Here is a 17312-nt window from a genome sequence, read left to right on the forward strand (position 1 = left end):
CTCTACGGTCTCTATATTTTAACAATATAACATCTCCTTGTCCACATAGTGGTTTTAATATTGTTGTTTTTAATATACTTTTAAAAGTTAAGTTTTAATTTACCCCCTTCTTTCGGGGCTAGATTCATTCTATGTTCATCTAGTTGTTATTTTCAGCAGTGTTGTGAGTGCTTATAAGTACACTCTTTTTTGCAAGTATCTCTCACTTGTTATTTTTTTAATTAGAAATAGACTTGTTGAGGGTATAGAAGGTCAAAAATAATCTTTCATTGTTCAGATAGAGGATGCGATTTTAACACATTTCAAATTACTATTATTATAATTTTTTCTTTTTTCTTTTTTTGTATCCCCGTTTGTTGCAAAGCATACCTAGGTGGACTGGAGCAGCAGCGCAGTACTGTTAGTTAGCTGATGATTGGCTGCTTCGCACATATACTTTATGTCCCTTTAATATAGTTAGAGTCAAATAAATAAATATATGTGAGAAACCCACTGAATTATCCCTTAACCAAGTACCTACTAAGAAATATGTGAAGCGCCAAACTAGATATTAAAGGGACTGGAAACCCTAACATTTTCTTTCATGATTTGGATAGAACATACAATTTTAAACAAATTTCCAATTGACTTCCATGATTAAATTTGCTTTGTTCTTTTGTTATCCTTTGCTGAGGGAACAACATTGCACTACTGGCAGCAAGATGAACACATCTAGTCAGCCAGTCACAAAAGACAAATGTATGCAGGCACCAATTAGCAGCAACTCCCACTAGTGTAGGATATGTACATATTCTTTTTCAACAAGGGATACCAAGAGAACAAAGCAAATTTGAAAATATAATTGAATAGCTCAGACAGATAGCTCAGCATGCTAAGGCACTGTGGCTGAGCTCTGTAGTAACCCAATGGTTGCAGGTTCGATCCCTGGCTAGGTCCACTCAGCCTATCATCCTTCCGAGAAATAGATAAAATGAGCAGCGCCTTGAGACGCTTACGGGTGATTAGCTGCGCTTTACAAGTACCCAATACATACAATTTAAAAGTGTCTTTAAATTAAATGCTTTAACGGAATCATGCAAGATTAATTTTGACTTTCCTATCCCTTTAATAAATAAACCCTTCACATCTGTATTGATCTTTATTAGGAATTCTTTCATATGAACCCCAGGTCCTACAGTATAGAATGAATTAGGAACAATGAACAAAATCCCATAAATAACAATATTTACAGAATCATTTGCAAACATGCATTACAGATACTTATCCTTCCTGTATCATGGATTCTTCTCATGCTTTTTTGTACCTTTTACATCATAAGTAACTGGCCATAATGAATAATTCTTTATTCCTATTCCTAAATTTTTAAATTTTGACTGGTTAACACTTCCGAATTTCTATATTTATTGCTTTATTCCTTCAGGGCATATTTCTGTGTGGTTAATTATAGGTAACAGGATGTGACTTTTAGTAACTGGAGAGGCTGTTTGGCCAACTTGTTAGAAGAAGATAACTCATATTGATTCAGGCTTGGAAAGAGACTGCCTTTCGAGTACCCAGGTGTACAGTTAGCAGTAAATGTGCATTCTTTGTCATGATACCTCTAGGGATGAGTAGAATCTAAAAAGGGGTTACATTTGTTAGATTCACAGAGACACATACAAATACACACACACATTATACAGTACACATACACACACATTATACAAGCACACACACAAATACACACACATTATACAAGCACATATACAAATACACACACACATTATACAGTACACATACACACACATTATACAAGCACACACACAAATACACACACATTATACAAGCACATATACAAATACACACACACATTATACAGCACACATACACACACATTATACAAGCACACACACAAATACACACACATTATACAAGCACATATACAAATACACATGCATTATACAAGCACATATACAAATACACACACACATTATACAGCACACATACACACTCATTATACAAGCACACATACAAATACACACTCATTATACAAGCACATATACAAATACACATGCATTATACAAGCACATATACAAATACACACACACATTATACAGCACACATACACACACATTATACAAGCACACACACAAATACACACACATTATACAAGCACATATACAAATACACATGCATTATACAAGCACATATACAAATACACACACACATTATACAGCACACATACACACTCATTATACAAGCACACATACAAATACACACTCATTATACAAGCACATATACAAATACACACACACATTATACATCACACATACACACACATTATACAAGCACACACACAAATACACACACATTATACAAGCACATATACAAATACACATGCATTATACAAGCACACACATAAATACACACACATTATACAAGCACACATACAAATACACACACATTATACAAGCACACACACAAATACACACACATTATACAAACACATATGCAAATACACACACACATTATACAGCACACATACACACACATTATACAAGCACAAACACAAATACACACACATTATACAAGCACATATACAAATACACATGCATTATACAAGCACACACATAAATACACACACATTATACAGCACACATACACACACATTATACAAGCACACACACAAATACACACACATTATACAAGCACATATACAAATACACATGCATTATACAAGCACACACATAAATACACACACATTATACAAGCACACATACAAATACACACACATTATACAAGCACACATACACACACATTATAAAAGCACATATACAAATACACACACACATTATACAGCACACATACACACACATTATACAAGCACACACACAAATACACACACATTATACAAGCACATATACAAATACACATGCATTATACAAGCACATATACAAATGCACATGCATTATACAAGCACACATATAAATACACACACATTATACAAGCAAACATACAAATACACACTCATACAAGCACACATACAAATACACACTCATACAAGCACACATATACAATCACACATTATACAAGCACGCATACAAATACACACACATTATACAAGCACATATACACACATACAATTACACATACAAATATTCATATAAATACACACACATTATGCAAACACACATACAAATAAACACATATAATATGTGCACATACAAGCACACATACAAATACACATGCATTATACAAGCACACATACAAATACACACACATTATACAAGCACACATATACATACACACATTATACAAGCACACATACAAATGCACACTCATTATACAAGCACACATACAAATACACACACATTATACAAGCACACATACAAATACACACTCATACAAGCACACATACAAATACACAAACATTATACAAGCACACATACAAATACACATGCATTATACAAGCACACATACAAATACACACACATTATACAAGCACACATATACATACACACATTATACAAGCACACATACAATTACACATACAAATATTCATATAAATACACACACATTATACAAGCACACATACAAATACACATTCATTATACAAGCACACATACAAATACACACACATTATACAAGCACACATACAAATACACACTCATACAAGCACACATACAAATACACATGCATTATACAAGCACACATACAAATACACATACAAATACACATGCATTATACAAGCACACATACAAATACACACACATTATACAAGCACACATATACATACACACATTATACAAGCACACATACACACATACAATTACACATACAAATATTCATATAAATACACACACATTATACAAGCACACATACAAATACACACACATTATACAAGCACACATACAAATACACACTCATTATACAAGCACACATACAAATACACACACATTATACAAGCACACATACAAATACACACTCATACAAGCACACATACAAATACACACACATTATACAAGCACACATACAAATACACATGCATTATACAAGCACACATATACATACACACATTATACAAGCACACATACACACATTATACAATTACACATACAAATATTCATATAAATACACACACATTATACAAGCACACATACAAATACACACACATTATACAAGCACACATACAAATACACACTCATTATACAAGCACACATACAAATACACACACATTATACAAGCACACATACAAATACACATGCATTATACAAGTACACATATACATACACACACATTATACAAGCACACATACACACATTATACAATTACACATACAAATATTCATATAAATACACACACATTATACAAGCACACATACAAATACACATTCATTATACAAGCACACATACAAATACACACACATTATACAAGCACACATACAAATACAGATGTTTTTATTTATTGTGTTATAAAAAATAAAAAAATCACAAAAGTTTTTTTCTTCTTCTGGGAATGAGGATGTCCCCCAAATTCTGGTAATTAAAGATAATTACTGAAAACAAAATTGTGTGTGTTTATAGTTAATGTCTTTGTCTAATCGGGTAACTCAAATGAAAAAGAAAGTACAAAAGTTTAAAAACTGGTTTAGCACATGGTGAAACATGGTTCCCCCCCCATTAGTGTCAGTCAAAGTCGGTGTTTAAAGAAGAAAAAAAAGACAGACAAATGAATACAAATCTGTACTGTACTGTACAATGAGCAAAATGTAAAATCTTATCAGATAAATATGCTAAGTGCTTCACTGTAGTATATACCGGTATTAAGTGGAAGCTTTGGTTTCTGATGCTTATTTTTCACAACAAGAATTAATAACATGCATGTTTTTTCTTCTGGTTCTATAAAAAGAATCCAGACCACACAAACAAAAAAACTATATTTAATAATATTGCTTGTTTCTTCTAGAACAATGCAACTGTTAAAAATCTATATAACATTGTGTAATCATTAATACATACAGAGGCTGGAGGACTTGGCTAGCAGCCTTGTATTCCTTTTTTTTCCGTTGCGGATAATATCAGAGAACACTCATGGAATAAGAATTATCATCACCTTAGCTTCCTGCAAGGACAAAGGATTTATGGAAACACGTACAAGGACAGTGCACCTTAACACAAGACCTTAGCTGGGCTTATGGGATTCATCATAGTGTACATTTTATTCCAGCGGCTTCATGTGTAAGCATTGCAGTACTATTTCCGTTCTGAATCTGAAATTGAAGTTCAGTATTAACCCATATGGATTTAGTGTAGCTATGTGTGAGGTCACCCCAGAAAAAGATAAAATGAATGTACAATTTTAGGTTTGTTTCAGACCAGGATTTTCTGTGACATCTGCTGTATTTTATTAAGCTATTGTTACATACTGTAAGACAAAACACAATATAAATAAATTCCAAATATAATTAATAATGAAATATATCTGCCTTAAAACTTGGCACAACATTTGTATTTCAGAAATAATTGAAAACCATTGTGCTGTGTTAGGCAGGCATGTATTTCACATTACTGTGTATCTAGATTGTAATCTCTTTGGGGACGATTTATTACAGTGTGGATGGACATGATACGATGTAGCCGCACATCAATAAATGTGAACTGCTTGTGCAATGCCGCCCCCTGCAGTGCAATGCTTGTGCAATGCAGCTAGCAGGGGTGTCAATCAGCCCGATCGTATAGGATCAGCGGATTGATGTCCACAGCCTCAGAGCAGGCAGACAAGTAATGGAGCAGTGGCCTTTAGACCGTTGCTTCATAACCGCTCTTTCCGGCGAGCCTGAAGGCTCGCACGGAAACAGGGGCATCAAGCTCCAGTCGGAGCTTGATAATTTGGCCCCTATGTCTCTTTGTGAGGTTTACTCTGTTTTGTGTATCTGTATTTCTTTCCTACCATGAATTGGGTGTCATTATGTGCCCTTGCTAATGTACCCACAACTACAGAATGTGGTGGTACTTCACTAATAAATAAGTGTTCTCCACAAGAAAGTTTGCCAAACTAGTGACATTGTGAAGTAGCTGCCTGGTGGAAGTTTAATACTTTATAATTTTACAACATTTTCTGTAATTTGTAAATGTTGTATACAGTATCCACAGCACAGAATTGCATAATTTAACATCATTTGTGCAACAAACATTGGAAACATTTAATATTGGCTATAATAATAATATTACCCACCCACTAATAGACCCTGGGGAGAACAATGATTAATTATAATAATTTTTCCCTATGCTCAGACGTCTCTGTTGGGTAATACTGTACCTGAATCATTTCTGTAGCTTAAATAAAAACAGAGAAGCGTTCAACCTGGGAACGAACAATAGCATAATAGCTTGTTCTATGGGTAGTTACCACCCAAGAAGCAGCTCTTTTTGCTCAATATGTGCCTTTCGCAGGGAAGAACTTTCCTGTAGCATATCAGTCTGGTCCTGACTAAACAGTACAGTCCAGCCCCGAAATACCAGGCAATCCCTCTCTCAATCACCTAGATTACGAGTTTTGAACGCTATAGGGAAAACAAAAGTTGCATTATTTAACCCCCTATAGTGCTGTCATTACACGTTTAAAAAAACTGGCTTGTGCGGGCGATATGGCTCAGAGCATCAAAAACAAGTGCTGTGTTTGATGTGCTTGTGCACGCTTTCCCCATAGACATCATCCCCAACACCCCCTAACTTTAACATAATTAAACTAGAGCTAAATTAAAGTTACAATTATTACCTAAATAATTCCTATTTAAAACTAAATAATTAACTGTGAAATAAAACCTAAGGTAGCTACAATATAACTAATAGTAATATTGTAGCTAGCTTAGGTTTTATTTTTATTTCATAGGTAAGTTTGTATTTATTTTAACTAGGTAGACTAGTAAGTAAACAGTTATTAACTATTTACTAACTACCTAGCTAAAATAAATACAAACTTACCTGTGAAATAAAACCTAACCTGCCTTACACTAAAACCTAACATTACAAAAAAGAAAAAAACTACCATTATAAAAAAACAAACAACAAAATTATCCAAAAAAATAAAGATTATTCCTATTCTAATACCATTTAAAAAAAAAAAAAAAAAACACTCCAAAATTAGTTTAATTGCTCTTTTGCTCCAAAAAAAAATACAAACACCCCCTAACACTATACAATCCCCCACCCCCCAAACTACAAAGGACCTTTTGGGGGGCCTTTAAAAGGGAATTTTTTAGGGCATTGCCCTAAGTTAAACAGCTCTTTTGCTTTAAAAAAAAATAAAAAAATAAATATACATTACACAAAACAACAAATTATCTTACTGCCCAGACCCTAACTAAAAAAAAAGTTTACACTTAGTTTTTTTTAATTTGACAGGTAAGTTTTAATCTAATTTAAGATAGGGAAATTGTAATTTTAATATAAAGTTAGAGGGTTGTTAGGTTTAGGGGTAAATCGTTACATTTAGTTTATTTCAATGTAGGGGGCTTTCGGTTTAGGGGTTAATTATTTAGTTTAGTATATTTCGCTGTGGGGGGGGTGCTTGCTGTGTAGGTCTTAATAACTTTAGTATAGTGGGGGCGATGTGGACAGAAGGCAGATTAGGGGTTAATAATGTTTAAGTGTTTGCGATGCGGGAGGGCGGTCGTTTAGGGGTTAATAACTTTAGTATTGTTGTAAGGATGTAAGGGAGCGACGGAATAGGGGTTAATATTTTTTTAAAGTTGTGGCGATATCAGAAGTGGCAGATTAGGTGTTAATATATTTAATATAGTGTGTAACATGAATTATCCCAGATGGGGATAAAGAAAGCGCGCTGAAAAAAAGTGTGAAGCATAAAACATATCTTAACTAACAAAGTCAGTATGCAACTCTACCGTAAAACCGGTTAGTGATTATGTCCTTGATACAAAAGGGATTCCTGTTGGTTCGTTCCAATATGTTTGTCCCTTTTCGGAAAAGAAGATGGTAAATGTATTTCTTCTGAGATGAAGTGGTGAAGTAGACGTAGGCAGCTCCTCTTGGTCCCAGAGAGTAGGGAATAGACTAATGCAGGAAGGAATATTGTCTGGTATTGTAAGCAAACATATGTAGACAAATGGTGTTCTGGTAAGCACACCATTTGTCTACATATGTTTGCTTACAATACCAGACAATATTACGCTATTGTGGCGCCCTCTCTCTTTTCCTTCCTGCATATTTAATATAGTGTTTGCGATGCGGGGGGGGGGGGGGGGGGGGCTCGTTTTAGGGGGTTAAAGGGACATGAAACCCACATTTTTTCTTTCATGATTTAGAAAGAGAATGCAATTTTAAACATCTTTCTAATTTAGTTCTATTATCTCATTTGTTTTATTCTCTTGATATTCTTTGCTGGAAAGCATATCTAGATATGCTCAGTAGCTGCTGATTGGTTGCCTTGTGTAATTGGCTCACCATGTGCATTGCTTTTTCTTCAACTAAGGATATCTAAAAAATGAAGCAAAATAAATAATAGAAGTAAATTGTAATGTTGTTTAAATTTCTATTCTCTATCTGAATCATGAAAGAAAGATTTTGGGTTTAGTGGCCCTTTAATAGATATTTTATTGGTGTTAGTGTACTTTTTAACACTTTAGTTATGAGTTTTATGTTACAGCTTTGTAACATAAAACTCATAACTACTGACTTTAGATGGCGTTACGGATCTTTTTTAGGCTGTAACGCTCGCTTGTTAGCCAGAGCGCAAAACTCGTAATACAGAAGCTATGGGAATCCCATTAAAAAACATCATTTTAAGGAGTGACTGACGTTGCGTTACAGGCTAAAAGGCTTGCGGTGCACCTATACCGACAAGACTTGTAATGGTTTTGTTAGGGAAAATTATGCATTATGGGCCACAATGCTGCTTTTTGATTCATAACACAATGCTCATAATCTAGGTGAGAGAGAGAAACGGCAAAACCCCAGACGTACGTTTCGGCCTATTGTGGGCCTTGTTATTTGGAAACATTAAATATTTGCCAATTTTTGCTTATGTGGTGCACCCACTAATAGACACTTGGGAGAACACTGAATTATAATAATGTTTCCCTATGCTCAGAGGTCTCTGTTGGGTAAAACTGATCCTGGATCATCCATGTAGCTACCAGAGATTAGCGGTATTTGGCACATAGTTTGCTGACTAGTATTTGTTACTTATTAGTTACCAGTGACATATCTCCATATTCTCTTTCAGGGTAGTGGTAGAACCAAGTCAATCAGATGTGGCAGAATTTTTATACGAGGAGCAACCAGACTTGGTCATGTACAGAGCTGATCATCTATCAATTGATATAGTGCAAAAATGGTATCGGAGCAGAGCAGAGGAGATTGAGAACTATGCACGTCAGGTAAGAATTTTACTATTGTATTACATTATGAATTACTGTATAGTGGAAAATATACTTTCTTTCATACAGGTGGTAAGAGTCCATGATCTATTACTCCTGGGAATGACTCTTCCTTACCACTAGGAGTAAGTAAAGATTCACAAACCCAAGAGCTCTATAAAACCCCTCCCACCTCACATTTACATCAGTCTTTACTTTCCTCCGCTGGAGGTGGTCTGTGAGACTGTGGGGTTGTGGACTCCACAGTTTTTGTATTAGTTCCCAAGAGTAATGGATTTTGGACTCTCACCACCTATATGAAAGAAAACATAATTTATTTCATGGTGGAGAGAACCCCACCCTATGTTTTTAAGGGATAGTTTTTTCTTGAGCACATCTTTTTCCCCTGCTCCTTTCATTACTCGTATTCCTTTTTAATAACTTATTTTGCTTGGATATATGTTAGAATGAGGTCTAATATGTGAGTTGGGAGATGTTTTTATAGAGCTCTGTGGTTTGGGAATCTTTGCATCCTCCTAGTGGTAAGGAAGAGTAATTCCCATGAGTAAATGGTCATGGACTCTCACATCCATGAAATAAATGAATTTATCAGTAAAGCAAAAATTATGTTTCATTCCTTTCATTCCTAAGATATGGTGAGTCCATGACTTCCTCAATTACTGTTGGGAATTTCACTCCTGGCCAGCAGGAGGAGGCAAACCCAAGCTGTTAAGTATCACTCACCTTCCTCACAAACCCCAGTCATTCTCTTTGCCTTGATGCATGGAGGAGGTGTCTTAATTGGGTTTCTGCGCTTCAAGCAAGATTTTTTAAGGTCTAGCCGTACTTCACGTTATTCTCTGCAGTAGGGTAGTGTTGGCTTTAAAGCAGTTAAGAACTTGTAAGGTGGTCCTTGCTGCATTTTTCTAACAATGTTCTGCCCTAGTATAGAAAGCCAGAGTAGGTTTACTCTGTTCTTTCTTTTTCCACAGGCCTCTATGAGGAAGATGTGTCCTATGATGCCTACCGGGCAGCGGACTAGCAGGTAAGTGCTTCTGTCTTCTAGGTGGGGAGACCATGCACTTAAAGAAGATCCCTTTTTACAGAGCCCTGCATAATTTTATTAGGAGAGTAAGGGAATAACTTTTCTTGTGCTCTGCTCTTATTTTGGGGCACACTGGGACTTTTTGAAAGATCAAGTGTGTTGTGTACATTTACTGCTTACGGCACTAGCTTTACATTGTGTTTTAAATAGGCTGACAAGCTAGAAAGAACGCCAGAGGAGATTGCTAACTGTTGTGATCAGACTGTCTTTTTGCCGCGTAAGCCTCATGCTGGGCGAATTCTTTTGAACGAGACTCCACAGCGTATCTAGAAGAGGCAGTCTTTTGTGATTTTCGCACCTCCTGGGACGCAGATTATCACATCGATCATTTGACATTCCTTGCCTCTGTGTCAGGAGCAGTATCTGCTACGCAGCAGTGCTTTACAGATCAGAGTTTCATCTCGGCTCCATTCTCTATAATCGCAGGAGCGAGAGGGCAGATGAGCACCTCAGTTACGGCTGAGTTGTGGAGGTCCTGAATTTATTTGACTGTAGCTTTATTAGCATTATATCAGTTTAAGATATTCCAATACCATTGCTAAGGATTCTTTTAAAATAATAAAGAATTTAGACCTCCTTGGTTTTTTGTACACAGTTTCTTAAAGGAACAGTTTCGCATAACTTGTTTCTTTATTGTATATTTCCATCTTAATATGTGGAGAGTCCACTGCTTCATTCCTTACTTGTGGGAATACAGAACCTGGACACCAGGAGGAGGCAAAGACACCCCAGCCAAAGGCTTAAATACCTCCCCCACTCCCCTCATCCCCCAGTCATTCTTTGCCTTTCGTCACAGGAGGATGGCAGAGAAGTGTCAGAAGATTTGGAGTAGTCTCTAATGGAGGGTAGTACTCTTCGCTATGGTACTGAAGTTTTAATTGGTCTCAGTGAGAGCGTTGACGAATGTTAGGGTCTGGAGATGCAGGGAGAGTCTTTCTGCGAAACCATCCAGACTCATATTAACAACTCCTAAGCAATCAGTTTGGGGCACTTAAGTCAAGAAGAATTTTGACCATAGACAAGATGACGAGTTTCACTGCCTGCTTCTATCACTCAAGTCCATGTCGGGTTCAATGCTACAAGACTGTCAAACTTGAGAGACTGTGTGTCTGTTCCACGGCGATGATTCCAGTAAGATTGTTTCATTTAATATCATATGATAATGTAAGAAGACAGGGTCACAGTGTGACTCCTTTATCTGTATGTGACTCCTGCATCTGTACATGATTTGCTTTATTATGTTTTATGCTGCAGTTTGAGATGAGACTCTGGGAGATGGGGGAACATTCAGGTTTTTACTTTCGTTTTGGATAAACTGCGCAGCCTGTCAGTTTGGCGTGCTTTCTTCCTGCAGCAGGGGCGGTCCTGCATGGCACTCCATGTGACCGGGTGTGGCCTTATTTGCTTCCTCTTTCCTGACCGTGCGGTTGACAGGAGAAGAAGCGGTTTCTCTGTGGGGCCTGGGTCATAGGAGGTGGTGAGGGCCCCGGCCATTGGGGGAATAAATGAGTCCATTTTAAAAGCAAGCTATGTAGGACTCTGATGCGTTAGAGGGTATTCCCTCTTTACCCAGATCTAATACCTGTTTTTATTGTGAGGAGGCTACGGTATTACCCACCTGCACTTGCCTTGATAAAGTAGTTATAGCTAAAAAGACTAAGATGTTTAGTACAACTGAACCATCCATTTCTGAGGGGTCTCTGTCCCGCATGGTGTGTTCCCTGCAATCATCTCTGATTACACATGCAACTCCCCATTGCACGACTAATCCTCCTTCAGGAGGGGCCCTCTTATTGCCAGACTTTTCTGAACAGTTGCAAATGGCAGTGTCTGTGGCCTTTAGAGCTTTACCTCACCCTGCTAAGCGCAAGCGAAAGGTAAAATACGGCTATCCTTCCCAGGGGTCATCTACCAACTTGCTGGATTTATCTGATACTAGATTATCCGCTGATGAAGACGCCTCTGATACTTTAGAGGAGGCTCTTTCTGTGTCGCAATCGGCTGCCTCTAAGCCTCCGGCTGCAGAGGAACCTGACTTTAGGTGTAGGATAGAGCACTTACGCTTTCTTTTAAAAGTGTTGGCTACGTTAGAGGTTCCGCAGCCTAAGTTACCCGAGGAACCTTCTATTCCTAAGCTTTATAAGGTTTGTGAGGACAGGGTGGTGCCACAAACATTCCCGGTTCCTGTTAAGATGGCAAATATTATTAAGGATGAATGGGAAAGACTCAAACCCTTTTTTACACTTTCTTCTTCCTTTAAGAAGTTTTTCCCGGTTCCTGACTCCCAATTAGAGTTGTGGGGATCTGTCCCTAAGGGTGATTTAGGTATCTCCACGCCTGCTAAGCACATCACTATCCCGCTTGAGGATAGTTCATCGTTTAAGGAACCCATGGATTAGAAGCTAGAAACTCGGTTGAGAAAGATGTTTCAGCAGACAGGGTTTTTATTTCAGCCTGCAGCGGTGGTTGCTGCTGTGGCTGGAGCATCTACCTATTGGTGTGACTCTCTATCGGAGATGATCGAGGTGGAACCTTCCCTCAATGAGATCCAGGAAAGAATTAAGGCCTTGAGGGTGGCTAATTTGTTTATTTGCGATGCAAGCATGCAGATTATTTGATTGAATGCCAAGACATCAGGCTTTTCTGTTCTGGCCTGTAGGGCTCTGTGATTGAAGTCTTGGTCTGCTGACATGACTTCAAAATCTAGACTGCTTTCTCTTCCATTCAAGGGGAAGTTTCTTTTTGGTCCAGGACTGGACTATATAATATCCACGTCACTGGGGTCAAGGGTGTCTTTTTACCGCAGGATAAGAAAAACAAACCTAAATGACAGGGTCCTAATTTTCGTCTCTTTCGTTCGGATAAATCCCAACGCCAGCAGCCCTCTGCGAAGCTAGATCACTCCAAGGGAACATGGAAACCATCTCAATCTTGGAATAAATCTAAGCAGAATAAGAAGCCCGCTCAGTTAAAAAAAAGAGGCATTCTTAAGTTGTGTTCAGGATCTCTCCGACATGGGAGTGATTGCTCCTGTTCCAGTTCAGGAGCAGGGACTAGGACTTTATTCCAATCTGTTTATCGTTCCCAAAAAGGAGGGAACTTTCAGACCCATCCTGGATCTCGTGTGTAAACAAGTTTCTCAGAGTTCTGTCCTTCAAGATGGAAACTATTCGGTCAATTCTTCCTCTGGTTCAAGAGAGTCAGTTCATGACTACAGTAGATCTGCATATTCCCATCCACAACAATCATCACAAGTTTCTGAGATTAGCTTTCCTAGACAAGTATTTTCAGTTTGTGGCTCTTCCTTTCTGTATTGCAACAGCTCCCATGGTATTTTCAAAGGTCCTGGGTGCGTTATTGGCAGTTCTCAGACTTAGGGGGTTGCAGTAGTTCCTTATCTGGACAACATTCTAGTTCAGGCACCATCTTTTCAACTAGCAAACTCCCACACAGAGTTGTTGGTGTATTTTCTGCACTCCCACGGTTGGAAGGTGAATTTAGAAAAAAGTTCCTTGGTTCCGGCTACAAGAGTGGTATTTTTGGGAACCATTATAGATTCTCTGGAAATTAAGATCTTATTGACAGAGGCAAGAAAGTAAAACATTTTCAATTCATGCCTAGCTCTCCAGTCCTTTCCTCGGCCGTCGGTGGCCCAGTGTATGGAGGTTATTGGTCTGATGGTTTCGGTCATGGACATCATTCCGTTTGCTCGTTTCCATCTCAGGCCTCTGCAGTTATGCACACTGAGACAGTGGATCTGGGGTTATACGGATCTGTCTCCAAATATTGTTCTAGATCATGCTGCAAGAGATTCTCTTCTGTGGTGGTCTCAGGAGCGTCTTTCCCAGGGAACCTGTTTTCGCAGGCCTACCTGGGTGATTGTGACCACGGATGCCAGTCTGCTGGGTTGGTGAGCTGTCAGGGGGTTCTCTAAAGGCTCAGGGTCTGTGGACTCAGGAGGAATCGGCTCTTCCCATAAATATCCTAGAACTGAGGGCAATCTTCAATGCTCTTCTAGCCTGGCCTCAGTTGGCTTCAACCCAGTTTATCAGATTTCAGTTGGACAATATAACGTCCGTGGCTTACATCAATCATCACGGGGGAACTCGGAGTTCCTTGGCAATGAAGGAGGTAGCCAGGATTATTCAGTAGGCAGAGGCTCACAATTGTTGTCTGTCTGCGATCCACATTCCAGGGGTGGACAACTGGGAAGCAAATTTCTTTCATGTAATTAGCAAGAGTCCATGAGCTAGTGACGTATGGGATATACATTCCTACCAGGAGGGGCAAAGTTTCCCAAACCTCAAAATGCCTATAAATACACCCCTCACCACACCCACAAATCAGTTTTTACAAACTTTGCTTCCTATGTAGGTGGTGAAGTAAGTTTGTGCTAGATTCTACGTTGATATGCGCTCCGCAGCAGGTTGGAGCCCGGTTTTCCTCTCAGCGTGCAGTGAATGTCAGAGGGATGTGAGGAGAGTATTGCCTATTTGAATTCAATGATCTCCTTCTACGGGGTCTATTTCATAGGTTCTCTGTTATCGGTCGTAGAGATTCATCTCTTACCTCCCTTTTCAGATCGACGATATACTCTTATTTATATACCATTACCTCTGCTGATTTTCGTTTCAGTACTGGTTTGGCTTTCTACAACATGTAGATGAGTGTCCTGGGGTAAGTAAGTCTTATTTTCTGTGACACTCTAAGCTATGGTTGGGCACTTTTTTATAAAGTTCTAAATATATGCCTTGACTCAGGATGTTCAACATTCCTTATTTCAGACAGTCAGTTTCATATTTGGGTTAATGCATATGAATCAATCAATTTTTTTCTTACCTTAAAATTTGACTTTTTCCCTGTGGGCTGTTAGGCTCGCGGGGGCTGAAAATGCTTCATTTTATTGCGTCATTCTTGGCGCTGACTTTTTTGGCGCAAATTTTTTTTTCTGTTTCCGGCGTCATACGTGTCGCCGGAAGTTGCGTCATTTTTGCGCCAAAAGTGTTGGCGTTCTGGATGTGACGTCATTTTTGGCGCTAAAAAAATATGGGCGTCACTATTGTCTCCACATTATTTAAGTCTAATTTTTTATTGCTTCTGGTTGCTAGAAGCTTGTTCACTGGCATTTTTTTCCCATTCCTGAAACTGTCATTTAAGGAATTTGATCAATTTTGCTTTATATGTTGTTTTTTCTATTACATATTGCAAGATGTCCCACGTTGAAACTGAGTCAGAAGATACTTCTGGAAAATCGCTGCCTGGGGCTGGAGCTACCAAAGCTAAGTGTATCTACTGTAAACTTATGGTATCTGTTCCTCCAGCTATTGTTTGTACTGTTTTGTCATGACAAACTTGTTAATGCAGATAATATTTCCTTTAGTACTGTTACATTACCTGTTGCTGTTCTGTCAACATCTAATACTCAGAGTGTTCCTGATAACATAAGAGATTTTGTTTCTAAATCCATTAAGAAGGCTATGTCTGTTATTCCTCCTTCTAGTAAACGTAAAAAGTCTTTTAAAACTTCTCATTTTTCATATGAATTTTTAAATAAACATCATCATTCTGATTCTGATAATGGTTCTTCTGGTTCAGAGGATTCTGTCTCAGAGGTTGATGCTGATAAATCTTCATATTTATTTAAAATGGAATTTATTCGTTCTTTACTTAACGAAGTCCTAATTGCATTAGAAATTGAGGATTCTGGTCCTCTTGATACTAAATCTAAACGTTTAGATAAGGTTTTTAAATCTCCTGTAGTTATTCCAGAAGTTTGTTCCTGTCCCTAGTGCTTTTTCTGAAGTAATTTCTAGGGAATGGAATAATTTGGGTAATTCTTTTACTCCTTCTAAACGTTTTAAGCAATTATATCCTGTGCCATCTGACAGATTAGAGTTTTGGGACAAAATCCCTAAAGTTGATGGGGCTGTCTCTACTCTTGTTAAACGTACTACTATTCCTACGGCAGATGGTACTTCCTTTAAAGATCCTTTAGATAGGAAAATTGAATCCTTTCTAAGAAAAGCTTACTTGTGTTCAGGTAATCTTCTTAGACCTGCTATATCTTTAGCGGATGTTGCTGCAGCTTCATCTTTTGGTTAGAAGCTTTAGCGCAACAAGTAACAGATCATAATTCTCATAGCATTTTTTTTTTTCTTCTTCAACATGCTAATAATTTTATTTGTGATGCCATCTTTGATATCATTAGAGTTGATGTCAGGTATATGTCTCTAGCTATTTTAGCTAGAAGAGCTTTATGGCTTAAAACTTGGAATGCTGATCTGTCTTCTAAGTCTACTCTGCTTTCCCTTTCTTTCAAGGCTAATAATCATTTTCGTTCCTTTCGTCACAACAAGGAACAAAAACCTGATCCTTCATCCTCAGGAGCGGTATCAGTTTGGAAACCATCTCCAGTCTGGAATAAATCCAAGCCTTTTAGAAAATCAAAGCCAGCTCCTAAGTCCACATGAAGGTGCGGCCCTCATTCCAGCTCAGCTGGTAGGGGGCAGATTACGTTTTTTTCAAAGAAATTTGGATCAATTCCGTTCACAATCTTTGGATTCAGAACATTGTTTCAGAAGGGTACAGAATTGGCTTCAAGATAAGGCCTCCTGCAAAGAGATTTTTTCTTTCCCGTGTCCCAGTAAACCCAGCGAAGGCTCAAGCATTTCTGAAATGTGTTTCAGATCTAGAGTTGACTGGAGTAATTATGCCAGTTCCAGTTCTGGAACAGGGACTGGGGTTTTATTCAAATCTCTTCATTGTACCAAAGAAGGAAAATTCCTTCAGACCAGTTCTGGATCTAAAAATATTGAATCGTTATGTAAGGATACCAACATTCAAAATTGGTAA

The 17312-nt window shown here is 37.9% G+C and overlaps 1 protein-coding gene across 3 annotated transcripts in view; it reads left to right on the top strand.

Annotated features, from left to right (window-relative positions):
* NBAS (NBAS subunit of NRZ tethering complex) overlaps positions 1 to 17312 on the top strand; it is a 1903611-nt gene that overhangs the window by 685446 nt on the left and 1200853 nt on the right. For all 3 annotated transcript variants that reach the window (XM_053709663.1, XM_053709664.1, XM_053709665.1), the window contains exon 23: positions 9223 to 9376. In XM_053709663.1, the coding sequence (XP_053565638.1) occupies positions 9223 to 9376 (154 nt within the window). The remainder of the gene's footprint in view (positions 1 to 9222; positions 9377 to 17312) is intronic.

This window comes from Bombina bombina, chromosome 4 (assembly GCF_027579735.1).
Source record: "Bombina bombina isolate aBomBom1 chromosome 4, aBomBom1.pri, whole genome shotgun sequence".
Classification (NCBI taxonomy): Eukaryota; Metazoa; Chordata; class Amphibia; order Anura; family Bombinatoridae; genus Bombina; species Bombina bombina.